Source organism: Haemorhous mexicanus, chromosome 5 (assembly GCF_027477595.1).
Source record: "Haemorhous mexicanus isolate bHaeMex1 chromosome 5, bHaeMex1.pri, whole genome shotgun sequence".
NCBI lineage: Eukaryota > Metazoa > Chordata > Aves > Passeriformes > Fringillidae > Haemorhous > Haemorhous mexicanus.
In genome coordinates, this window is record NC_082345.1 from 43,793,013 (window position 1) to 43,819,637 (window position 26,625).

Consider the following 26,625-nt stretch of genomic DNA (forward strand, 5'->3'; position numbering starts at 1 on the left):
TCCACAAAAAATTTTTTTACAGTGTTAGCTTTAACATACCTCACTTTGAGACCTTTGGTTATATTTAGATTACAGTGTCATTGCCCTAGAGAATTAAAGATCTAGCAATTACTCCATGTTTCTAACTATTAGACATTGCTTATGATAAATTTATATATTTTATGGCAAGACTGAAATATTTCTGCTTATGATACGAGCATTAGACTGTCTCAACTCAGTTTTTGATAGCAATTGTGTGTAAATGTGTGCTACCATTGTACCAGTGCACTCAGAAAGTGATGGTGTCATTGCTGCTGTATCATGATATTTTTCCAATATGGAACTCCAAGACACAAATTTTATAACTCAAGAGTAAAAAGAAGAGCAACCTATACAAAATAACTGAGGTTCCCTGCTTTGTTTTTATAGATATCTGTGTAGTTCAGTCATAGCTACTTCTTAACAGACTGTTACAATCATATAATACACTTAGGTGGTACACTGGACTGAAGCAAAGGTGCTGGTCCTTGTTCCTAGAGTAAAATATTTTTGTTTTCTATTAAGAGCTCTCATGTTAGATGCATCTGTATATTTTTCAGGTAGCTGATTTTCTTAGTAAGTAGCAATTCACTTTCAAAGTTAGAAACGGAGTACATCCTAAACCAGGATGTGGGACACATCAATTCAGCTTTTTGTAGGCTGTAGAGAGCCCAGAACTTAGATCTTCCACTTATGCAAAAGTATTACCATCACTAGACAACTGTAGATAAGACTGTAGTACATGACAAATGCAGGATGTTCTAGCCAAAGCTTTAGAATCCAAATTGCCCAGAGACCTTTTCAGATTTTAAATACCTTAATTACATATCCTAGCAGATCTTTACAATGGTAGACAGATCTCAGAATTTGAACTTTTTACATATGCGAATCTTTCAGGAAATTTTAGGTTGATCAGAATGATAGTAAGCAAATGCTGCAACACTAACCAGTTCTGGAAAGCAGGTGATCTAGGTGCTGACAATTCTAACTTACTTTAATATAGCCAAATACTAAGGCTGCATGTCTTTGGAACCACATCCCCCCAAAAAAATTGGGTTTAGAGGACAGTATGAAGGAACAGAATTAAGAAAAATATATATATATTTACATTTGCTGGACAGAGCTGCAGTTGTACTGTTTAATACAGTAAGGGCATAGTGAGGAGGCAAGGATCCTTTGCAAATGGCAGTGATAAAGGCATCTCTTGATGTTACAAGACCCAGTCTTCCACAAAGTGCAGCCATGGTCAATTCTGCTTTTAGAATATTTTCAGTGGCAGCTTCATCAGTGCTGAAAGAGTACACATTGGTCAGCAAGAATTAATACAGAGCACAGAAGCAGGCAGCTAACCAAAACTGAAAGCCATAAGAACATATACTTTAAACCTATTAACAGTATAAATATTGAAGAACAAACATAACCAATCAACAAAATTCTTCAGAACCACTTCCTACAAAATTGAACTTTACTTCTCAGTGACTTGGTAACGATTCTATGAGAAGATATTTTAAACTAATTTCAGAAAATGGTGTTTGATTACAAAAGGCTCTTTGAAGGAGTCAATTAATTTACCACAGTCATTTCCTAGTAAAAAGCTTTTCCACTTTAAAGATTAGATAGTACTAACAAGTACCAAGACATTACTTAGTCTCTTACTTGCAGTAATCAGGACCTGGAATCACTTCAATATGTTGAAACATGCAAGCAAAGTAAAAAGAAATAAAGATAATTTAAATAGTTTAAATGCAACCCTTTGAAAATGCAGTTAATTGTTCTGTATTGAAATACATTAAAGGCTGATGTTGGACTTCTGGAGACTTCTGTGGCACTTACTCACTAAGTCTAAGCCACAAACCTGACTGCTCAGATGCCATGAACAGCACTTATGCTCAAAATTGTCAATTTGACTAGTACCAAAAGTCAGTCCAAAATATAGCCTGGAATATCAACTTAGAAAAATCAAGAGAAATGAAAGACCAGATACCTTGCATCAAGTAGAAGGGATAGAGCAGCCAGAAGACCACACCAACAAGCATTCACCATTTCTTCCCAGACAGCTCTGCTAACTTAAAAGAAATATATAAACTTTTTAATAGCAGAAACACAGTGGTTCCCTTAATAACTATCAATTGTATCACAAACAAAATGCTTACTGTGGTATTTTTGAAGTGTGTTTTTGTATGCATGTTTACAAAGCCGATACATACATACATACAAAAACACACTTACACCAGTATTATTTAAACAGCATTTAAAGTAACATTTCTGAGGTAAAAAAAAAAAAAATCACCATGCAATGTTTTCTCTAAATAGCATAAAAAACCCCAACCAAAATCCAACTTACCATGGTACATGTAACCATTTTTGATCTTTGTCTATAAAAATAAACATTCAGAAGTGCAAAAATATGGAATAAGAAACTCACTGAAATTTTGCAGTGAAGTAAAAATACTCTCCCGTGGTATCCGTAATTTTCCATCATTGTTTCTTTCATTTAATAGGGGAAAAGATACTGGCCCAGCAAGCGGGAGCTGCCCAGCCCATCTGCAGCCCTCCCTCTCTCCCCCACAGCACCACGGAGAGTGCCCTGTTCCCGAGGCAGGGAGCCCTCTACTCCCCCCGTCCTATCAGCACCCCTGGTGCCTGGGCTCAAACTTCAGCTCTACTGCCTTGGCTTCCTGGGACATGAGCCAAACTCACTGCTCAAACACAAGTCTTTCTGTACAGACTCATCATATGCTCCACAAAGAATTCTCAGTTCACAGTAGTTCTGCTTTTAAAGAAGTCCTTCTCTATATAATGCATTCTTACTAAAAATTTCTCCATTAAAACATTCCTTTTATCTTGTTACTAGAAATATATTTTTCTTTTAACGTGGTCATAACTCCATTTCTGTCAGTCAGGTTGTCTCTTGTGATGTTAGATCTCAGTGTTCTGTTCTTGGCTTAACACTAAGTCAAGTATTTTCTTAAATGGAATTGCTGTTCCGTTAAAAAAAAAATTAAAAAAAAAAATCACACTTCATTGAAAGTTTTTATATATAAATAAGAAACAATAAATTTAAGCAAAAAGCATGAAATATTAAAATCTGCTTTCCATAAAACTGCTGTGTTTGAAAATTGCATTTTCAAATACCTAGTTCTTTCTCTGATTGGTCAGAAACAGACTGCAGATCTTGCTCTGAAGACTGTGCTGGTAATGGAGTTGCCTCTGTTGTGGTTTGAATGACAGTTTCTGCCTCTCCCAACTCTCCTTCGATCATGGTCGTGATACCACGAACAAGATCCAGCAAACAGTGAAATGCCACTGACATCGCATAGCCCTCAGGAATTGTAGGTGGCTCAACTTTGTCCAGCATCTCCAAACTAAAAAATTGAAAACATGACAAGTGTGTAGCAAAACCACTGTTTTTAAAAACAATAATAAAAAACAAGATTCCAAATGAATGCTAAGTACAAACAGGCCCAAAATCCTTCAAGATTTATTGCAACTCAAGAAAAAAACCTTTAAGTCATTAAGTAAAAGAGTAAATAAATGACTAAATAAGACAGCAACCAAAAGGGTACAAACCCTAAGTACAGATCTGCAAAATACATTTCTAAAAAAAAATATATTTCTAAAATATATACACTAACACATATAAGCAAGCATCATGAATAATTCTACTTGTATTATTATTTTACTTAAAGCCACTGCAACAGAACTTATTCAGAAGAATACAAGTATCCAGGAACAACAGCGGAAATACAATCAGAAATCATGACAGCGTGAACATAGCTATAACAATCTGAGGACAAACCAGACATTATCTTTGAGTCCATGTGACTAGAAAAGCCTGTCCATAGCTAGGTATTACATGGCCAAATACTCATCACCTACATGCACAGGTAAACAATAGAAGTTATTTGTACAAAGAGGACATGTCTACATGATTCACTGCTGAAAAACATGCAATTAAAACATCACTGTGCTGGAACAGCAGTCTCATTGCCACTTTTCTCCATCTTTTTCTTTAAAAGCACATAAAGAACTGCTGAGTTACAAATCAAAAAGAAATTGTAGCTGACACAGCAGTATCTATACAAGTAGAGATAGTCTGTTACAAAAACTACCTGCTACCCCAACAATCATTATTTCATCATGTTTTACTCTACAAAGTACTTTTTAAAAAGCTACGTATTCCAGCTAAAATATACCAAAGATACTTTTATACTCTAGTGTCACCACTCCTGTCTGCAGAAAGATTTTTCCTTCTCCCAAACATGTCACACTTCAGTTATTACCTCTAATTTCCTGAAGATAGCTGCTTCAGATATCTGGGGGAGCAGGAACTACAGCTAAATCAAATGGTCAGCATTTCATGCTCTATATACAAGTAAGTGTGAATATATATACATGTCTAAATAAAATTATTAGTGGGTTTTATAGTCACAATATATTTGTGAGGTAGAGGTCACATCCTTTTAGTTTTGAAAACAGAAAATGCTAACTACTGAATAAATTATATGAATTGTTATTGTTACACAGCAATGGTTGTGAAAAGTACTGAATAGTTTGTCTATTCCTCTTATAAACATTTAGTTTCTTAAGTAAAGGGGAAGAGAAGGCATAGTGGTATGTGGAGAAACTTGTGTAAAAGTATGAGATGTGGCCATTGTTTGAAAATCTAATGGCAGCAGAAGAGAATTGGTGCTAGAATGTGACACATTACAGCAAGTCATCTCCTTACATACAGGGAATACAGACAAAAGTACAAGACAGGAAAAAAAAACTGCTGTGAAATGCTTGTGACAACTGTGTAATCTTATACAAGAGAAAAAATGCAAAAATTATGCAGAGAAAATCACAGAGTCACTTGAGGTATCCAAAGGTAAAACACAAGCAAGTTTAGAGCAAAGCAGGAGACTATAATGGCGGCTGCAAGGTTCTTGATCCAGTTAAGAATAGATAGCAAGGAAAAAGAAAAGGAAGAAAAGCAGAAGTTGTAGTAGCTGACCAAATTAAAAATTCGTGTTCTCTGAGAACAGGCAGGGAAACTAAACCAACATTTATGTCCACTGCTGGAATAAAAAGTCAACACGTACACATTAACTATTGATATCTGAAGATGATTTTTTTTTTCTTCTGCATCTTAAAGGCAGATAAAGGAGTTCCTACCCTAAAAATATTGAGATCCAGGCTATTTGCAGATTTCACTGAATTTCAGTATGCCAAAATTTTATGGTGCAAATAACTTCAGGTTTGGAAGCAGTTGCCCCTCAATGACCATGACTGACATGAAAAAAAAACTGCACTATTTAAAAACTAACATAGTATTTACAGCTTTAAACTGAGAATACCATCTCCATTGTACAAAGTCATAACAAAATAATTTACCATTCTAAGGAGCATTCAGAATCCAGCTTTGGTATATAAGTCAATATGTTGTTTGAAATGACAACCAGACCAGTATCTACCACAATATCCTGCTCAATAAAAGCTGTAAATACAGTAAAGCTGTTTTCATTAAACAGTAAAGCTATTTTTCATTCCCACTGATGTCCTGTTTGCTTAACGTCCTTCATGTTTGCCATTACAAAATGCAGCAACAGGTTTTCCAAAATGGTTCTATACTACAGGGAAGCCTAAAAGTGAAGAGTTAATCCAGGTAATATGGTAGGAAAACAAAATCCAACTGATATTAAAACCATCCCAATTAAAATCCAGGGCATGCAGAAAAAAAACCAGCAAAACGACCAGAACACCTCATGGCACCAACAAAGAAAAAATTCCTGACAGACTTCAACACCAGTGAAACAAAACCCTCAATATTCACTAGTAAAAAAAAATCCTTATACCATCAAATTCAAAATTAAAAATACTTGTTACATGCATTTTAAAAAGCTAGAGGTACTCACTATGTAGCTTTAGCACTGCCTTGTACTGTTACATTCAGGATTGGTATCCAAGTGCCTCTGTACTCAAAGGCAGGTAATACAGTTGCACCTCCACCCATTCCAAGCACTCCTGGGTTCGTTTGTGCTGAGCCAGTATTCCCTGATGCATTGCTTCCTGTTCACAAAAACAAAGTGATAAAATCAACCAATCTTGTATTTGTGATCAACAAACATCCTTTTCCTTTTTCTACATTTTTGAGACACCAGGATTAGTCTGAAGACACCTACCTCAATAACAAAAATCAACAATAACATAAAAAACTATTTCTGAGCTCCCTCTGCTGTCTAAAACATAATCTTCTGTGTAGTTCACTGATGCCAACTGCCTAATGTCCAGTCAGAATGTAATGTTTTTGTGAAAGGTACAGCAACATTAATAACATTCTGTGAATGAATCAAACTTACACAGTCTTGATGAAACAATGTATGTTTTAGTGAAGAGTCAGATAGATACTTGAAAGTTAAGGATTATTTACACAGTTGTATCAAGAACTCAGTAGCTAGGAAGTTTAATTATTTCAGTAACAAACTTCCAAGATTTCAGAAATGCAAAACCACAACAAGAAAATCAAAGAGAATGGCAACATTTGAATCTGTTCCATGCTAAAGTAGAATAAAACAAACCCCATCAGGGAAGAGGCAACAATGTGCCAACCAACAGCTAGGAAGGGACAAATTTTGGTTCCAACTTAGGAAGCCAAAAAAAAACGTAGCTAAAAGAACGAGGAAGTCTGTATATATACACTTCCTCCATAGCGAAGGACATCTCTACTTACTAAGAATAGGTCCTACGAGTCCATATTCTCTCTGAAGAGACAATGGGGAGAGAGAGCAGAGTCCCCAGGATGGCGACTCACAGTGTAACTGCCATTTTGGTGTGCTTGCTTTTAATATGTGGAGAGTAAGCTACTAATTTAGGCAATAAACTCCTTACTTAGGCAGTATGAATACACAGAGGCTTATGAATACACTTTAACACAGTAACACTTAACAGACTGAAACAAAAAAATCATGCTGCTAAACACATGGTTAACCAAACACTGCCACTAACACAGTTACACCAGTGTCATTTTCTATCATTCCACTGTGTAGTCAGACATATGCAACTATTTTTTTATTAATCTAACTCATTAAAGTAGGTGGTAAACATTGCCTAGTATAGTAAAAGTGACACAGAACTTCAGCAGATGCAGCTTCCAACTCCTATGAAACAGGTAGCCTGTTGCAAGACTGAAGCTCAAAAATCAAATTTATAAGGAGCGTAAATGACCAAAGCCAGGTTGGATAAGGCTTCGAGCAACCTAGTCTGCTGGAAGGTGTCCCTGCCCATGGCCAGGGGGCTGGAACTAGATCACCTTGAAAGTCTCTTCCAACACAAGCCTTATTCTACGATTCCAAAACACAGCCTGCTATGAGAGGACTGCTGTTAGAACCAGAAGACTCAGTCTGAGAATTACATTGCATTGATCTGCTCTTTGCAGGTCAAATATGGCCACAGGAGGAAAAAAGGTAGAAAAAGAAATGAATGAGAAAGTGACATGAGTAGCACTCAGACAGAAAGAAGAAGTGAAAAAGAAAAGAGAAAACAAACTGAAATAATTATCCAGAGAAATAGCAACAGCACTAGAGGCATGACCCTACTGCAGTGCTGTTTCACTTGAGGGAAAATTTAGGTTTTCAGAATGAGTATTACAGAATGCCTTCTCATATGTGCATGTGAAGTGGTGAAAAGCGATCTTCTGATTTACTTTAAGATAATTAAGCTAACCTAGAAATAATACTAATAGAAATGTTCTACCAGCTGCTGTATAGACAGCTACTGAACAATAAGACACTGACACAAATTTTCTCATGCTATCTCTGCTAACTCCAGCACACAATTCCAATTTCATGAGTGAACAGTGAAAGGTGTAAGTCTAAACCCAAACTTTTTCATGTTTCTTAATTTATTAGTAAATATGATAAGACAATAATTAAACAATAATTACACTTATTATCTGCCTTTTATATCTTTTAAGAAGGCATATCAAAAGACACCCTTATGAAATTTTTTAATGTTGTTTGTTGGTAAGGACTGCTTCCAAAACTACAGGAAGAAGCAGAGAGCCTTAACTTGGGACATAAACACCTGCAAAGGCATCAACAGGACAATAATTTCTTCTTATTAAAATACAAATATACCAAGTGAAATGGCAAAACCCTGACTGCAAGAAAACATAATCAAGTCTTTTCAACGTGTATGATTATAGCTTACAAAAAGACAGAGATCATTTGTAAAATACACATCTTTCATGCTGCCCCTTGGCTCCCTCACTCGTTCTGGCCTTGCACATCCAGAAGAATTAGTGATTGCCTCCCACAAACACACACACTACTTAAATTGCACGCTGCCATAAATCCCCGCACAAGGAGACAAACCAGACACATTTTTTATAGTCAGAAATCAGACATAACTCCTTCAGAATCTCCCTCTGAAAAGTTGTGAAACAAGGAGCTTGGTCACTGCAGAAACAGGAACCAAGGCAGGAGCACTGCTCTGCTGACTGGGGTCTATGCCTTCCCCACAGTACCCCCTGGGAAGCTAAAATCCCCTGCTGTACCAGAGCTGAGAACACTAGTTCATCTCAAGCTAGCTTTTCACCAAAATAAACACAGGAGTACAGAGCTGTATCAGAGCTGAATCAAAACAGAATTCATTATTACAAGAAAATGATGGGAAAATAAAGTGATGGGATAATAAAGATTTACCAGTTTGGTTTGGTGTTGCTGATGTGTTCCCCGTGCTTGGTACAAGAAATAGAGACTGGATAAAGGACCCCAGTGCATTCACAATATCACGGAAAACTTTAGTGGAATGTTGCTTCATATCATATGACTGACAAAAAGACCTAGAAGGTATTTTATAAAACAGAAAGTATTTAACAAATCAGTGACTAAAAGAATATTTTAAACAGCAACTGCACCTCCATACACACTCCAAACTGAAAACTAAAAGCAAATTTTAACAGCAAATATTTAGGCAAACAATAATATTTAATTTTAGGTAAATGTTCCTTTGACACTGCTAAGTCACAGACATATTCAAATAACTATAATTCAGCCCTTCCTGGATAATAAGCATTGTAATGTAATGCATTACACAAAATTATCATAAAGAGCTTATTGCATTTAAGTTTCTATACATTTGCAATGTTTTAGGAAGCATTTTCCATTAGAGAAAAATAATAAAAATATATGTTAAACTTTATGTAAAAGCAAAAGCCAATATATTTAATACCTTAATAGCTGAGGCTGCACACAAAGCCTGTGAATAGATTCTACTGCAACAGCTCGTAGCCACTGTGGTTTGTCTGCATCCAGAAACTTAACCAGCAATGACAGAAAGATTTCACATTCTGTTACCTAAAATATATAATTCATAATAATTAATAAAATAAAAAGCCTCCTACAAAATATTTTCTCCAAATCACTTCCATCTCAGGAGTCTTATCACAGCAAGTTTTGTATAGAATCTAAAAAAATCTCTGGAATGAGTATTTACTCAGAATTGTATAAAAACATTACATTTTTGACAAGCTAAAATCACATGTGCAATTGTACTGTAGGAGTTAAATTCCTCACAGACATTGCAATAAAGGTCATACATTTGCTACAGTCAACAAATGAAAAGTATCTTTTTTAGCTAATACCCAAAACTCAGGACATGAGAACAGCTGAACATGTGTTTTTATCCACATTCTGTCAACAGCTTTAGCAACTCAAGTCAAAAGCCTCGTAGAAAGAATTAACAAAGCACAGTAATCATCATTATCTAAAGTGAGGCAAACAATAGAAGATCAAAAGGTTCCCAGAACTTGAAAGGCAGTTAAGTAGAGAAAAGACAACAGCTAATCTACTATGAAATTCATACAAGTCCATGTTTAACAAAACTGTACATTTAGACTACATATAAACATGAATAAACGTAAGAGGAAAAGAGTATTTAGCCTTTTCCTCCCTCAGTAGACATCAACAGTTGCCAAGAACTAATCAATACAACTACTGATCACAGCACTGGCATACACATAGAAAAACAGAATTGTAGGAAGAAAATTTGAACATATTCTTACCAGCAAACTGTAAAACTGTTTAATCAAAACAGAAACTACTCGCAGCAAACGCATACAGATGGGAAAGTATGGTTTCTCCACTGGTGCTGGGGAAGATGAGGTGGTGGAACCTTGCCTGAATTTGATATTTGGGGAGAAGAGCTTTATAACAAGAGGGCATACCCTTTCTTTAAGTAGAAAACTGAATTCCTGATGCTGAAAAAGAAAAAAGAAAAAGTTATATGCAAATATTCCTTAATTGCTACCAGTAGCTCTGATTATGCATCTTATTTACATTTGTAGTTATGATCAAGCAGTCTGAAATCAGGCAAATCTTGGTATAAATTAGAATCAGGTAAAGAAAAGGCAGAACTGCAGACACCTTTGTTAAGCTACAAAAACCCATAAAATTACAATGGTCAGGTTCATGCCATGCACCCTTTTTGTATTTTGCAGGTTGAAAAAGGCTGCTAATATATCACTTACAAATAGATAAATTTCTTTAATTTACCAATTGTCAGCTAGTAAAACACATTACTGCAGGATCATGGTGCATTTATATGCAGTAGGTAGATGCAATTTACAAGTGGGGTGAGGTTAATGTTTTTGTAGAAATAACAATTCCACAAATTTAGTTACAGAGCTGTCATAAATCAGGCAAGATAAGAAAATGCATTTTTGGAGGAGATATAAACAGCAAAACCAAAAGTGAAACAGAGTAAAACAGCTCTACAAAATGCATAAACATAAATAAAACATAAGCATAAATAAAGTATTTGGGAATAGAAAAGCATTCAAAAAGCACAGGGAGTGTTTCCACTAATCCCCCCCCCAATATGTAAAAGCTACAAGTCCTTCAAGAAAACAATATTCTTGTTAAATTAAAGAGGATTTAACTAAGTGTAGATTTTACTACCTATGTGAGTAAAAGTCTTCCTGTTTTCCAAGAACTACTCACTTGTAAAAACACTTGTGGAAAGTCATTGAGGACCGACTCAAGAAGTTCAAGGCCAAATGTCCGCGTCATTTCTGTCATGCCCACGAGCCAGTAGGGAGCATCAGCATTAACTAACTGACAAAGATCCTTAGAAAGAAACACAGTAACACTGACATTCTCTCTACAGTCCTGTACCAAGAAAGTTTCCTGAGTTCATAATGAAATCAACACACTCTCCTCTTCTGCGGGCAATTTTCTGATTTCAACATAATTTTTTTTTAAAATACTTTTTAAATATAAATTATAAAGCATAGAAAAGACATTTCAAACTTTGCTGGTATCCCTGCAGCACATGTGGTCATTCCTACCCTTAAAAATATCCCAAGATAAGTGACTTTGCTAAGTCAAGAAGATTTTTATTGGTGTGATGAATGCAACTACTCCTTTTCATTACACACTTGCTTTTAATGTCCAATACCAACCACAAGAAACAGGACTGAACTACAATTGCAGCATTTTGCTCTGTATTGGGTCTGGCTGAGAGGGAGTCAATTTTCCCCACAGCAGCCCTTACAGCACTGAGCTTCGCACTGGTAGCTCCAAAGGTGCTGATAACACACCACTGCTTTGGCTACATCTGAACAGCAATGGCACAGCCTCAGCACTGTCTCTAAAGACTTCCCCCCACTGCCAGCAAGGGGCTGAGCAAGATCCTGTGAGGAAACACAAAAAATGTCATCCCAAATTAACCAAAGAGATACTCCATACGTCAGTTATAGAACCTAAAAAATGGGAGAGGAAAGGAGGCATTCATTACAATGTCTGCCTTTGGGAGCAGCCACCATGCATTCTGAAGCTCTGCTTCCTAGGAAGTGGCTGAACATTGCTTGCTGATGCACTTTGCTCATACACACACAAACTTTTGCTTTAGTAAACTACCTTATCTCAACCTATGAATTGTTTTCCATCTTATTTTCTCTGCCCATCCAGCTGGGACAGGGAGTGGTAGAGCAGCTTGGTGGGCACTTGAGAGTCCAGCCAGGGTAAACCCACCACAGGCTCAGAGAAATAAGAATCTTGAATTTAAGGCAGACATGTATGCTTAGCTATTATTTAAGATTTATAGTAGAACATTTTCCAAGGCCACTTGGAATCATTTTCCCATCATTCCCCTGTGATAGAACATATCATCACCAATTAGAATAAACAGCATAGGAAAGCCCAAGGCTCTGGCTAAGGACATTGTCAATATGTCAACAGCAAATTCTTGAAATGTTTTAAAGAGATGTAGAAGTACCCAATCTTAACTGCAAATACATAAATATACACTCCCCAACTACCTGAAAAAGCATATATGCATCCTTAGCACATGGCTTCAGTGTACTGACAGATCTTCTATTACTATTCCCTTGAACTGCAGCTGGCTGGTCAACAGCATCTGTGCAAAAAAAACCAAAACAAAACAAAGTTTTGTGAACAAAGGAGCTGTTAAAAACCAAGTACGCATTAAGTGTTCTTACAGGAATATTCTATGAGAACGGCCAGGTAATTCTTCTCCAACTTATCATGTCTATAGAAACAAACATAAGGTTGAGTACCAAAGAGCATCAATACCAAGCACTGTTTTCCAATGCTCTCTTCAAAACTACTACTGCTATATATTTCCCACTCAGTAATCTATGGTACCTGCACTATAAATGATGCCCTCACCTCAAATCCCTTTACAGTACAAACCTGAAGACCAGTTCTCACCGCTTGGAAAAAAAAACACAACAAGGTTTTATATATTGCTGCACTGAATTAGACTAACAAATCGGTGAAAGATTTCATCTCTTTTAAATACAACTAGATGTATAAAAGACATTTAAAATTAATGATGTCTGTGACTTTTTTATAGCATCTATAGAAATTTTACTACTTTGTTATCTGAAAGAGAAACATCTGGTATGTGTCAAAAAAGCAGGTAAATAAAAGCAAGCTGAGTAAGCAGCATGCCCACCTTTGTATCGTTCATCTTCAGCAACCACTCTCTCAAACACAACAGTTACCACCTGCCGCACTGTAGCTGCTGCAGTGTTATTTGTGATATTATCTTTTGTGAAGTGCAATCGAAAGCAAAGTACAATAGCCTGAAAAGAAAAAAAAAAAACCAGAAAAAACATCATATTACAACAATATATTTCGTCTTTTAGCTAAGAGTCAAGAAGGTTGATGGATTAAGGAATGCTTTCTGCTACAGTTTGTCAAAAGGTCGTCCAAAAAAAAAAAAAAAAAAAAAAAAAGGAAAGAAAAGAAAAAATTAAATTTGAGGGACCAGAATACATTTTATGGATTACCCTAGCCAAAAAACTCTTTAGTAACCCTCCCCAAAGTCAATCAATGAGCGGTATTTAACTGAACACATTACAATGTAGCAATAAAATTGCAGTCATCATATAGAGAATACACAGTAATCATCACATAGAACAACTGTATGAATATTATGTCAAAAGAACATTAGGATTGTAAGGTTAATCACAGAAAGGTCACTCAACGCCAAAGCTAAAATGTCATTCCCCTCCTACACTGAATCACAATACTTTCACAATCATGTTGCCTTGACTGCTATTACTCCTAAGACATGCATTTCAATGTGTCATTGTGCTGGCAATGACCTGAATACTTTTTCCCACTGGATTTTGTTATTACCTCTAACTCATAGTTTAATACTTCCCTGTTTTATAATGAATTTTGAAAATTAACATCTCTATATGTAGTGAAACCTGTGTTTCCTGTTCTTCTGTCCATATACTATGTTCTGGCACTTTCAAGCACCTCAACCACACCCCGCCATAGTCCTAGATGCTGTGAGCCATACAAGATTCCGAATTTTATTTTGCCTCTTTTTCATGTCTATGATTTGTGGACTCCACTCTGATGGTATCCACATTAGTTTAAAATCTTACAGCAACTTGACTGAAACATGAAAATGCAATAAATGTCTGGCTGAAACAAATTTTGTACAATGTAATCTAGAAGACAAACTTACAAAGCAGAGTTTCACAATTCACAGATGGTAAACAATGTTGCTTCTTCAAAGAGAAGCATCTTATAATTTAAATGAAAATGGACTGGGGCCTTTTTTGTTTTAGTTGAAACATAATATCTAACATGTTTCATGTTTAAAGCCACGACCCAAAGTTATTAAACAAGAGCAATAACTGGACTGTTCTCAAGAGATTTAAGGCAAGGTGGAAAGCAGCTTCTTTTAACTTTTTCTCTGTTAGTGAGAGAGTACACTATGCTATGTGCTCTGATTCCAATTAAAAAACACAATAAATTTAACACATGAGAAGGATAGGCATTAGCTCAGTGTTTTTATTTCAAGTTCCTATGAAGTCCAAAATACTTTATTGTGGAGGAATTACAAAACACATGGAAAATGAAGCCAAAAGAAATCCTGTTTTCAGAGTCTAACCATAAAGACAATAGGGACACAATAGAATCAAGGAAGTCCCCTCCTTGTTCATTGTTTTCATGTGCTTCATATGTGAAATATCCCCATCTTTCTGCTTGGATATTTCAAATTCAATGGTTGACACCAACAAATTCTTACCTTGGACAGTGCTTCATCATGTACAACCGTATTGGTTGTTAAAAGTACAAGAACTGTCTGGAGCAATTTAAGTTCTTCAAGACTGTTCTCCATCAATTGCCAAAGCATATTGATAATGTTTCCAGCTGCAGCCTAGAAAGAAATATTTTTTTGTCACCTATTACAATATTTATGTACTGGTATATTATGTACATATGTAAGAATATCACTGTCATAAAGGCACATTACAACTGAATGTGCCTCTTTGTCTCTACCATAGGACCAAATTGAGAATATAAAGCCAATTCCATTGTCGTAAGTTTCCCAAAGTATTTTTAAAGAATTGACAACAGAAATGTCTTAATATGCAGTACAAATCAAAGCCTGTACTAAATTTTTTACTTCGAAATATGGAAGACACAGTAAAAATATATTTTACCCTCAGAATTCACTCAGAGAGAAAACAGTGTAATTTTACATTATGCAAGCACAACTGAAGGTGTATTTTAACAGCATTATTTTCATCAGCTTCCTAACACACTATCATGACATTTACTGCTGCAGAAGATGTGCATACATTTTACCTTATTGTTAAAAATAAAACGTAACAAAAGCACAGTAATGTTATTGCACAGAGTATACTTTGTGGATGCACAAGGTTCATTACATGTTAAGTTACTGCAGTGTAAGAATGTGAACTGAACAAGCTGGTTTCAATTTTCATGAATTTCCTTCTAGAGGTTACTAATATTGCCTCACCTTTTCTTTTAAATTACTTTTAAAATAGATGTAAGTAAAATATTTTGTGGACTATGCTCATTATAATATAAAGAGCCTCCTAAAACAACTCATTCACCTTCCATTTGAGGCCTATATTTTTCACTCTGAAATATTTCTGGTTTTGTATAAAGATCGATCTTACCTCTGAAACAACTTCATGAGACATGAGCCTCTGTATGGCTGCGAGACACAGCTGAGTGATCTTTGGTTCTTTTGTTCCACAACCCATCAGAAAAGGCTGAACCACCTCTGAACTGTTCTCTTTCAATGCTTTCAAAGAGAAAAATGGAAGCAGTCAATGTTTAACACTTTGAAAAATACAATGTAAAAATTGTTAATCACACCCATTAACAAAAGCAATCTCTAGTCTTGGAAATTTGGGATTTACACGTGGACCACAGGGAAAAGCCAAGGGAAGACAGACACTAGGCTGACACAGCTCACTTTCACTACCCTGGCCAAGGCTCGAATTCCAAGCACCTTCTCCCTTACACACTCAAGTGACTTTCCAAATCCAAAACATCCACTTAAGAGTCCATGTGGTTAGCAAGAAGGTGTAAGGTTCTGCCAACCCCAGGGCTTTCCCTGACCTTGCCACAGGAACCAGGTTCAGACTAGTAGCACTGTCCTCCTGCTCTGCTTCACCTCAGCACCTAATGCAGGAGCAACCCAGCCTGGCACAGAGCGACATCCCAAAGCACAGGGCAGGAAGGGGAAGAGCAAACTGCCCCCGACAAAACAGGAAGAGAGAGACTAGACTGTTTGTATCCTGGGTATGTTCAGCTGGCTGTGAATTTGTCAAATGCTGTTTTAGTGATAAAGGGCAGCTTCTTAAAATTGACTTTTGCCAGGAGAAAACCCATTTCCATAAACTTCTCTCTCCCTTTTTTTTGGTTTGGTTTGGGGTATTTTTTTTGTGTGTTTTGTTTTGTTTTTTTTTTGTTAAGGAGAAAAAGCTTCATAATGAATACAATGTTCTACACTGGCATATGAAACAGGTTTTTTTCCCATAAAAGTAATTCATGAAATCTGACATAATAAAATTTAAAAATATGAAAATACTTAAAATATGAAAGGAAAGCATGGCTCTGACGGATGAGTGGTTTTCCATTTGCAGGTGTGTTTGCTGATTAATGCAAACTTCTAAGATTTTAGCTGCTCATCACCACTTAAGATACTAAAAATTTCCTTACAGTTTAAAGTTCAATGTCTGTTCTTACACTGAATGTCATACACTGTATTTTAGCATATGTGTAGTAGAAGAAATGTATTCATAAAAAGTTTCACACTCTATTCAGAGGACAGTAGTTACCACAAACAAAAAATACATTCTCACATAAAAATGAAAACATTATCTATACTGCTAAGCATCACTACAACTAATTTGGAAAAAAAATAAAACAAGTTAAAACTACAAAAAAAACTTTAGTGATATTTTCCAACTGAAACACTAACTGACTCAGAAGTTTCTACAAAAAGGATAGGCTATTATAAATTATGGATGCCAACTTCCTATAAGATAATAGCTCTGACAGGGTGATATCAACACACAGTTCAGTTTCATCAGCCTCTTCAGAGCCAGTGCAGGCTCTATGTCCAGTTGACATAGGGTGATTCTTGGGCTCTCCTGTTCAGAAGGTCTGGAGCTAAACTCTGATGACCCCTTCCAACTCAGAATATTCTGTGATCACATGATTCTGTGGCTGTATTAGCCTCAGTCTGAAAATGCACAATAAATTTGTTATTGCCAGGTCTGCCTCCATTTTGCTACCAATTTATGGCAGAATATATTAAAAAATAAATCTACCTTATTGAACCATAACAAATGAGAAGTTTTTGGAAAGCATAACTTACCTGTTCATTTCATCAGCAAGTTTATAATTCTGATTTTTTAGAAGAACTCCTAAACCATAAGTTTTTGCACATCTCAAAGCCACAAGGAATAATTTCTCAAATTTATCTCCTGTGATTTAAGGCTTTCTCCTCCTCTGGAATTTCTCAAATTCTTATAAATAAATAATAAAGTATGTACACACTGCCAAGAATGGAGACTTTGAAACAGCTCAACTTAACTTTTCAAAGAGAAAGAGAGAAGTTAGATCAATGGCCTCAAAGTTCTGGCAGGTTAAACATATCCCACCAAAAATAACAAAGATTTTAAGATTTTAATAAGGATTTTAAGCCTGCATCTATTTTCCTAAAAATTATAATTCTACACAATGAAACGCTTCAAGAAAGCACTGGATCAGCTTATTCAAAACAATCTGATACATTTGTTGTTATCTATGCTAGTGAAATGACAGTTTACATCAAAACATTTAAAAGTCATATCCTGATCAAAATATTTATTTGTATTACTAGAATGTCTTGTAGATGTCCTAAATCATCTAGCAGTCAAAAAGTATCAAAAAGATTTCACAACTACATTGTAGCATTTTGCAGCTTTATTATTACAAAGTGATATACATAATTTTTCTTCAGAAGATTTTAAATGTTAGATAAATAACCTCTTGACACTACTTTATGTATAAGATTAGCTTATAATTGATACCTCAAAAAATACAAGAGTTCATAAAGAATTGAGTCTGTTTAGTGACATTATGTTTAACTGTGGAATGTTTTGATAACGTGCAGGCAAAGAACATTTTCCCAGTACAAAACTGAGGAACAGAAAAGACAAAAAAACTGAGGAAGAAAAAGTTATTATCCTATTAGCAAAGATTAACTAATCAAAATAACTTTTAGGACCTGCTGGTTTCCCAAACCTCTTAACAACTAACCAGTGAAGGTTTTTTGAATGAAATAAATACTAAGTATATTCCAGTGTAAACTTTCCCAGAAAAAATTATTTTAAAAATTTCACCAACTAAGAGAAAGTGTTCCCTAAAAAAGATGAAAGCAAAGACTACCCATCCATGACTAAATTTAATGATCTTTCCTATCTCTTCCCTTTGAAAACTAAAAAACAGAGAACTTTGCAGGATTAGAAATTAGCTTTCTAAAACACATACTTCTTTATGCAGTAATATGTTGACAGCTTCCAAAATGGCTAACTACTGCTTTCCCTTTTTCATTTGTGTATTTTGATATAGCTGACATTACCTGGCATACTTTTCCCACTTATGTCAGCATACATGACAGCAGTAAAAACAAAGAAAATAAACAAATAAAAAAGAGGCATTAAAGTGAAATACTGAGGAGTGGGTCTGTTAATTCAGATAATCCTAGAAAATGCCTCCTTAACAATATCGGATTTACATACCTCAAAAGTCGATACAGTTTTGCTGCTATTTCACTGGACTTGCCAAACAATCTAGCATTTCAAAGATTTTGACTACATCTGGGGTAGACACTCAAGCATTGATACAGGGACATTCAAATCTGGCCAAGGGCTTTACCAGCAACTGGCAAGAAGCCAACTTTATAAAGCTGAAGACAGTCAAGAGATCTTGTTTTAAGCACTTACAAAGCTGCAGCTCACAAGATATGTCCCGTACCTCAAGGCATTGGAACATCTTAAATTGAATGACCTTGTCTCAGATAAAGATGGATTTTTGCCTACCAGTTACAAGTCTCCAAAGGCTGGACTAATACATAGATGTGGATCATACTGCAGAACTCCACACAGAGCAGTCAGTCACAACATCTAAAACACTGAGAACGTAGGGCCTAAGTACTTCACGTTACTTTTCTAAGTGGATGATTACTTTTGTAGAGCACCAACTGAACACTGAGCCCTTCCTCAGCATCCTAACAGCACTAACAAGAAACAAGTAGTGTTAAAAAATTTCTATGCTACTGGATTTTTTGCTAGGTGCCCAAAAGTAAAGCATCAACAATACAGCACACACTAGAAGGCGTGTAGCATTATTAGACATACCCAAGACATCTTTTTAACATTTTGATCTGTAACTCAGCTTTATTCTTCCTATTGCACAGCAAATAATTACCTGCCAAAATATCTGTGTTTCGTGCAGCTATTGTTTTCACTTTTATTATTCCTGATTCAGCAGCCTGGAAGAAAAGAAAACAAGTAGTTTAGATGCTATATCATCCATCAATATCTGCAAAGAAATAAAAAAATTTGTAGATAAATAAAAAGGTGAAGTCTCAGATAAAGAAATGCATTTGCAGTGGTTTCCGCCAGCAGAGCTAATGCAGAAGTGAAATTTTTGTAGTTGCTGGAATTCATTTCTAGAATTCCACAGGAAGGGTTATATTCAGAATTTTTAGAAATCATTATTCTCATTGCATTACTTTCCAGTCTTATGAATGCAAAAAAAAAGAAAAATCACTAGTAAGGATAAACACTGTTACATAGTCTCTAGACAGTTTCAAACTACAAGTATAAAAATGAAACCCATCTTCCTCCTGGATTTTGGTTCTCAAATGTCCTACACAAATGACCGCAATGGTGACTTTCTAACAATACTGTCTGTTCTTCCCAGCACGCCATACAGAGCACAGCACCAGCTCCTCCCCGTTCCCCACAAGCATGACTTGGCAGAGCAGCAGCATCATCCTCTCCCTTGCCCACTCCTTCAGCAGGGGCAGGGCTGCGCACCGGGTGACAACCAGGGCTGCCCAGCCCAGCCCAGCCAAGGCATCACACACAGCCCCAAGGGAACAGCAACTGCCTCTCCAATGCCCACAAACACTTCCCTGCAGAAATCATTCAAGTCATGCTCTCTAATGGAAATCAAGCCAAATTGGAAACATAACACTGAAGCTTGGCATTTCAAGACTGACTTCTAAAAGCTTTGTGTACAAAACACAAAAGATATATTATACATTGTGCCTTTCAGTTTTTTTAATTTCATTAACACACTATAAGTCTCCGAAAAGAATTAAATAAATCAAAATACATGCAACAGGGTTTTCCCAAACGACTGGATGCAAATTGCTGGAAAATACTGTTCTGCAAATTTGAAAGCACACTTCCCCTGTTATTTCAGCTTTGTATTTCTGTGCGCTTTCCACACTACACATTACTATTTTTCCTCTGAAACTACTATTTAAAGATGTGTGCTGTCACCACATAAAACAGATTAGAGAAGAAAAGAAACTGTGTCATCAGAAATATGAAAATGATAGTACATGAAGTTTTACCAAATGTTAATATTCTGTCTCCATCAGAACATTATTCCAACAAGGTTTCACAGAAAGTCAGGTTAAGGTGTCTGTATAAATTCACAATTAAATATTTAAATTAAGAGTTGACATACATATTTCTCAAAATAGCCAAATGAGAAATGCAAAGCTGAGGGGTTTTTGTTTGGTTGTTTTTCTTAAAAATTTTATTTCCCAAAACAATCTGGGAAGACTAAACACTGCCTTAAAATCCTGGAGGTTTATTTAAATTTTTCTGAACACAATTTTCTACTTTAAAAATGAAGTCAATAATATTCACAGTACCTGATTATCAATACAATATGCTCAAATGAACACAAAGCAACATGAACATATATATTTTGCATAACTAAAATAAGGCATGCCAAATGCAGCTCTTATTTATTTTAATTATATTAACTTAATGTGTTGAAGTTCTTGTCACAACACTTTGTTCCTATTAATTAATATGAAGGATTTGTCACAGTCCAACTTCAATCATCTTTAAATTAAAACTAGTCACAGTTACAAATGGCAATTGATTTCTGTCTTGCCAGGAGTGACAAACTCATTCTGATTCCAAGAAACATTAAGCCTGCTCATTTTAGTGGCAATTCACAAACACCATGCACTTTGCACAAAAATTTTCCAACATAAGGGCTCTCAGTTGTTTCCATGCTGGCTTTATATAAAATAATATATATTAAAAAAAAAAAAAGCAAAACAAAACAACTACTGAATATAAGCATTCTTCTCCATGAGATACAGAAATTTGTATGATCATCTGCATTATGCTATGGTTTCTACTCCGAATCCTAGTTAAAAATGTTTACAATTAAAAATTAATTACACCACATGCACCCTACAAAAGAAAAATACGCTATTGTATATGTAAATAACAACATATTAACACTATAAAAAATACCTCAGTTGATCACAAATAGCCAACAGAAAACATGATAACTATAAACAGTTCTAATCTGTATACATGAATGCAAAAGTGTGCTGGGATTGCATCAGTTTAAGTGGCAAATTAAAAGATATATTCATAACTTTTAAGTTTACAAATTTACATCAATTACTATAGCAGTTTGCAGGACAATGTCACATGAGAACAGGATCTTATAAAGCACTAATCAAGGAGAGAGACATCATCATAGTGTGTGTATTTATGGGTACAAATATGATAATTTACTCTCACATAAATATAAGACACAATGTTTTTAAATCAATCACCAATTTTAGCTGTAAGATTACCAGCTTCCCTTAGCACCACAACTCATAGTAGTCTAACAAGCAACTCAGTTCTCTCTTTATTTTGAAAAGAAGAAAATACATGTAATTCCTGAAACATAACAAAGCTTAAATATATTTAAAACCTTCAGCCAATTAGATTTCCAATTCTGCTGCTTTAATAACTGTGAAATGAACTGATATAAAGTGTCTCAAACACACACCTGCCATTACTGAGTTTTGGTTCATGTTTCTCATGAAGCAACTGCAGCATCCAGTCTGGGAAGGTGAAATATTAACAAAGAAGAGAAATTGACTCTCAGTGATAGCAGATATTCAAGTCAATCACTGCCAGTACTTTGATCTAATTTTAATCAAACAGTCAACAACCCCACAGTAAAATTCAAGACCCTCTACACTCAAACACTTGCCCCATCATCTTTCTGCTTCTCTGGAAATTACCAAGTATTTGCTGATTACGTGGAAATCACCCTTCACAGAAATCAAAGGCAAATAGACAATCTACGTGCCAAAAAAAAAAAAAAAAAAAAAAAAAAAAAAAAAAAAGTTAAAAAAATCAGGACAGTGTGATTTCAAGTAAAAGAAGAAAAGAGGTCTGTGCATAACATCTATCTCCTGGCCTCAAAGTTCCTCTCTGAATGTACAATCTGACAAGAAAATTCACAGCTGCCTTACAGACAGAGGTTCTCTGCATATGAGAGACCATGATGTGGAGATGCATAGGGACTTCCAAACACAGCTTCAGGAGAGTCTCTGATCCAAAACTCTTACCCTCCTAACAGATTACTCAGTCTTCAACTGAAACAGGGAAAAAGTTCAACCTTCCTGTCATTAGATATGCTGTGAGCATCTTCCCAATTTTTGGAAACTTTTAATTTGTTTAGGATCTAAAGCACTTACTGGGTATCAGAGGCAGGTAATATCTGCTCAGGCAATCAGGAAGGAAAGATTTAACACATACTCAAGCAGAACCAATATTTTCCAACATCCAGGTAACATTCCTGAGCTAAATTTTTCCACATTGTAGCCTGTGTACATATATATAAAGATCTATGACTCATAAATCACATATGAAGTTATTAGGATAACTGGGATATCCAATTCTGCGTGAATTCAACATGACATAAAGGCAAGCCATGCGCGATAAGTGGATCTAGAAAGCACCAGTTCTTCAAATCTGTCTTCTGGGACATTGTGGAAGCTCTTAAATCCAGCTGCAGTAGGCAATCTACATTACCTAAAGACACCACTAGAGCTAAGTCCATGATCATCATAACATAACCCGGCAGCCCAAGAACAGGACTTGTCTAGGCAGAACAAAGAACAGTGGCATGGCATATGCTTGAACATTTAACTCTCTTGGACATCTTGGACCTCTATTGCAATGCATACAGACAGGCAAGTAAGGGACCAGAGGCGTCAGCTGGGACATGATCTGACAGTACATCAGGTGCTCTGCAGTAATCTCTAAGGATTTGTCATTACTCTGGGGTAAACATGATAGTGTTACCCCTCTTTTACTGAGAAATAATATATATAGTTAACAACTTTTCCTAAGGGAAAGATGACACAAAATTTGAATCTAAAGTGAGAAAAAGCAATTGTTGTTTCCAGCATAGCAATTGTTTCTTTATAAGTTTCAAATGATTTTTAAAAAAAGTTTTAAAAGAATGCTGATCTTCAAAGGAATTTGTATCTAACAATTAGGAACAAAAGTCAACACCTTTTTGACTTTATTAACCAAAAAAAAATATATTCCCATAAGGATATTTAATGCAACAACCAAGCATGTGCTAATTTCTACTAAGGACTGATCTAACATCAAGAATCTTTTTGTATGAATTTCTAAATGTGATAGCATTGTTACCAAAAGTTGATAAAACCAAGAGTTTTCACTGCTAGTGCTTTTGAATGACCATTTGTGTTTTCATTGTACATTAGAGCAAATTGCTATCTCCAGAGACACTAAAATTGTCTTAACATTTGAAGTCCTTACCATACAAGTTATTGATTTCTCTATTCTCAAAAGAAAAGCAGTCAGAAAGAATGATTTTTATTGGTATTTACATTACATTGTTTACCAACCTTTTATTAAGACTGGACGAGAGTAATATGTTATCTAAAGTGACTTCCATATCTATTACATGAAATAAAAAGAGCAATTTTTTCTATCCATGAACGTCGGCCTTTCCAACTGGAGCACTAACCCTATATCCAACAGTTTAGATAACAGGTCCTCCTGTCTAACGTAGAGTTTCACTTCATTGTTATTCTGGCTTGCACACAAAAGCACATTCTGGACCATTACTGTACTGCTTAACTATTACTTAAAAAGAACACACTAAAAACTCCTCACTAAATCAGTCTCATGAAAGCACTCAAGTGTACCACATTTGTGTGAAAAAGCACTGTACTTGCCTCCTGTATTTTTATCTTCCTCCCCCTGAGTACAACCTCTAGTTTGAACCTTCTCTTTTATATATACTCATTTCACATGTAATTTAAACTGGCAAAATGCCAGTCTTGATCCGACATTGCTGTGCACTCAAAGGGTTTTATTACACTGAACAATTTAGCACTTTGTTACAAAATTATCATAAATTAGAAAAAAGAAGCTTTTACAGACTTTATCAGACACTTTCTTCTCCAGCTGAAGATTTAAGATATTGCAGTTGTCTTTTCTGTTTTTCAAAAACACACAACCTTGTTCATTTCCAGCTTTAGTGCAACTATATTAGTTGCTCTCATACTCAGAGTGCTCCTTCAAACTTGACAGGAATGACTACTCCTCTGGCCCATCAATCTTCTGAAATTGTCCGTTTGCAGAACCAGTAGCCAATTCAGAATCCTGAAGTTTAACCATCACTAATGCCAGGAGAATTGCCAGAGTTATCTGACGTGCTACAGAGCTGCTGTCTCTGGAGCTGCCTCACTTGATGTGAACATAAAGACAGTCAAATACAAATACTTACTACCAAAAGTTTTCATCTGACAGTCAAAATACTACACCTCAGCTGGAGAGAGCATCGCATATAAATTAACAGATCAAATCACAATGCATAACATAAAACAACTCATTACCAAACAGCACTAATGTAGCCAGAAAGCCAAAAAAGCTAACATCTGAAAGAGAAGAAACACAGGCCACTCAGCAACAAATTTTTAAGTTCTTCTTCTCTCTTCAACAGAGAGAACAAGGCTGTACCTCATATGTTGTACCGTATTCTATATAAATTATACGGATACCTAAATAGTATGTATAATATAGTATACATAATATCTCCCAGGATATCCTTACACTACATAGGTATCTAATGTATATAATACATTATATACATGCATATATCTAATGTATATAATACATTAGATACCTATGTAGCATAAGGATATTCTGAGAGAGCCTGTGTCCAGCATGAAGAAGATTCTGAGTGATCAGTTCAAGTACCACAGAACTGATTTTAAACCACTGAAACAGAGCACTTGCACTTGAAATGTAGTTACATACTTTTGACACAACAATTATCATTCTGTGTTAAAAATAAAACAACACCCTGTTTCAGAGCTTTAGGAGACATACACTTGAAGTTCAAACTAATGTTGCCTTCAGCTTGTTGAGCACAACAGATGGGAGCAGGCAACTTTTGAGGATTTCCCACAAGTACTATATTCAGTCAGCAATGTCCATTTGCCAGACACCTGGTAAAAAGAAACAACAGTTAAAGTTTAGGCACTAGTTCAGAACTGGAGTCACCAAGGATTTCCAACTTCTGCTACAAGTTTCCTGTATAATATTCAAGAAGCCATGGGAGGCAGATGGGAATTAAATCAGAGATTAATATGCACAAATTTAAATATTTAGATTCCCATTACAATGGAGATTGTCTCTCCTGAATGCCCCTTAATTCTTAAAGCCTCTCCTTAAGCTAATTCAGCTGACCCACTAGCAGGGGCTCAATGCAGAGGTCAAAGCTTAGGCCTCTGTATCCAAGACAACTACACGCAGACAGCAGAAGACCCAACTCTTCTGGACCAGAGGCTGGAAGCCAAGGAAGAAACATTATTGTATCTCAAGTGGCAACGTAGAACACCTAGTGTGTAGGTGTTCTGCATAATCAATGAAGCTCAGACACATCAGGCAACTTTATCCTGCATTGAAAAGTGTAACTTGGAAAGCAGAAAGACAGACTGATATATTGAAACTTTTAATAATTTTCTTTATTCATTAAATTTCAAGGCATTACATGACGAAGAAACTTGACCTATGTGCCTTATGTGAATCACTTCAGAACACCTGACATTTCTATTCATAGACTAAAATGATCACATGAAACTTATGATTTACAATGGACCATGAAGCTTAGAACACATCTGAATAGATGTTTTCCCCTATAAATGTAAGAATTTACTTTTAAAAACATAATTTTGAAAAAATACTACTGCATAAAGGTCAATATTAAATAAAAATCACTGCAAAATTAATGAACTCCAAACAGGAAGCTAGCAGACACAGCAAATGGTAAAGATCAGAAATTATAAAAGAAACTAAAAGAGATATTAGGGATTACTGGTTTCAAGTTACCAGCTCAGCTATGGGCTGGCAACTCAAGAATGGTACAAAGTAATCTCCAGTCACATGCACAAAATACATGCTTTAGTGCAAGCTGCCTAAGTATGACAACATACATTTTACAGAGCATTGTTTCTCTATTTCAAAAGAACCCTTAAAATATTAGTCAAGTGAATACCCATTATAAAAAACAATAAACAAACAAACAAAAACCTCTCGTTTTCACCCTTTTAATGTTGTGAAGACCTGAAAATAAAGCAACATGGAAAGTTCAGCGTAAGTTGAATTCCCTGTGGGCTATAGTGTCAGAATTACTTAAACCATTTTATTCAAAAAATAAAGCAGGAAACCCCAAAACTTGG

General features: G+C 35.6%; 1 protein-coding gene across 5 annotated transcripts in view; it reads right to left on the reverse strand.

Annotated features, from left to right (window-relative positions):
- The window catches only part of MON2 (MON2 homolog, regulator of endosome-to-Golgi trafficking), a 66,031-nt gene that overhangs the window by 33,683 nt on the left and 5,723 nt on the right, over nucleotides 1–26,625 (reverse strand). For 4 of the 5 annotated variants that reach the window (XR_009486570.1, XM_059847003.1, XM_059847002.1 and 1 more), the window contains exons 2-14: nucleotides 19,284–19,347; nucleotides 15,476–15,603; nucleotides 14,575–14,706; nucleotides 12,979–13,108; nucleotides 12,320–12,417; nucleotides 11,001–11,126; nucleotides 10,064–10,258; nucleotides 9,232–9,356; nucleotides 8,703–8,842; nucleotides 5,916–6,069; nucleotides 3,154–3,383; nucleotides 2,003–2,084; nucleotides 1,127–1,308 (exon numbers count right to left, since the gene is read on the reverse strand). Coding sequence is in view for 4 of the 5 variants with exons in the window: in XM_059847003.1 (XP_059702986.1) it covers nucleotides 1,127–1,308; nucleotides 2,003–2,084; nucleotides 3,154–3,383; nucleotides 5,916–6,069; nucleotides 8,703–8,842; nucleotides 9,232–9,356; nucleotides 10,064–10,258; nucleotides 11,001–11,126; nucleotides 12,320–12,417; nucleotides 12,979–13,108; nucleotides 14,575–14,706; nucleotides 15,476–15,603; nucleotides 19,284–19,347 (1,786 nt within the window). In the remaining variant the exon portion in view is untranslated. Of the gene's footprint in view, nucleotides 1–1,126; nucleotides 1,309–2,002; nucleotides 2,085–3,153; nucleotides 3,384–5,915; nucleotides 6,070–8,702; nucleotides 8,843–9,231; nucleotides 9,357–10,063; nucleotides 10,259–11,000; nucleotides 11,127–12,319; nucleotides 12,418–12,978; nucleotides 13,109–14,574; nucleotides 14,707–15,475; nucleotides 15,604–19,283; nucleotides 19,348–21,899; nucleotides 21,955–26,625 lie in introns of all 5 variants that reach the window. The other variant, XM_059847004.1, reaches the window with a different exon arrangement.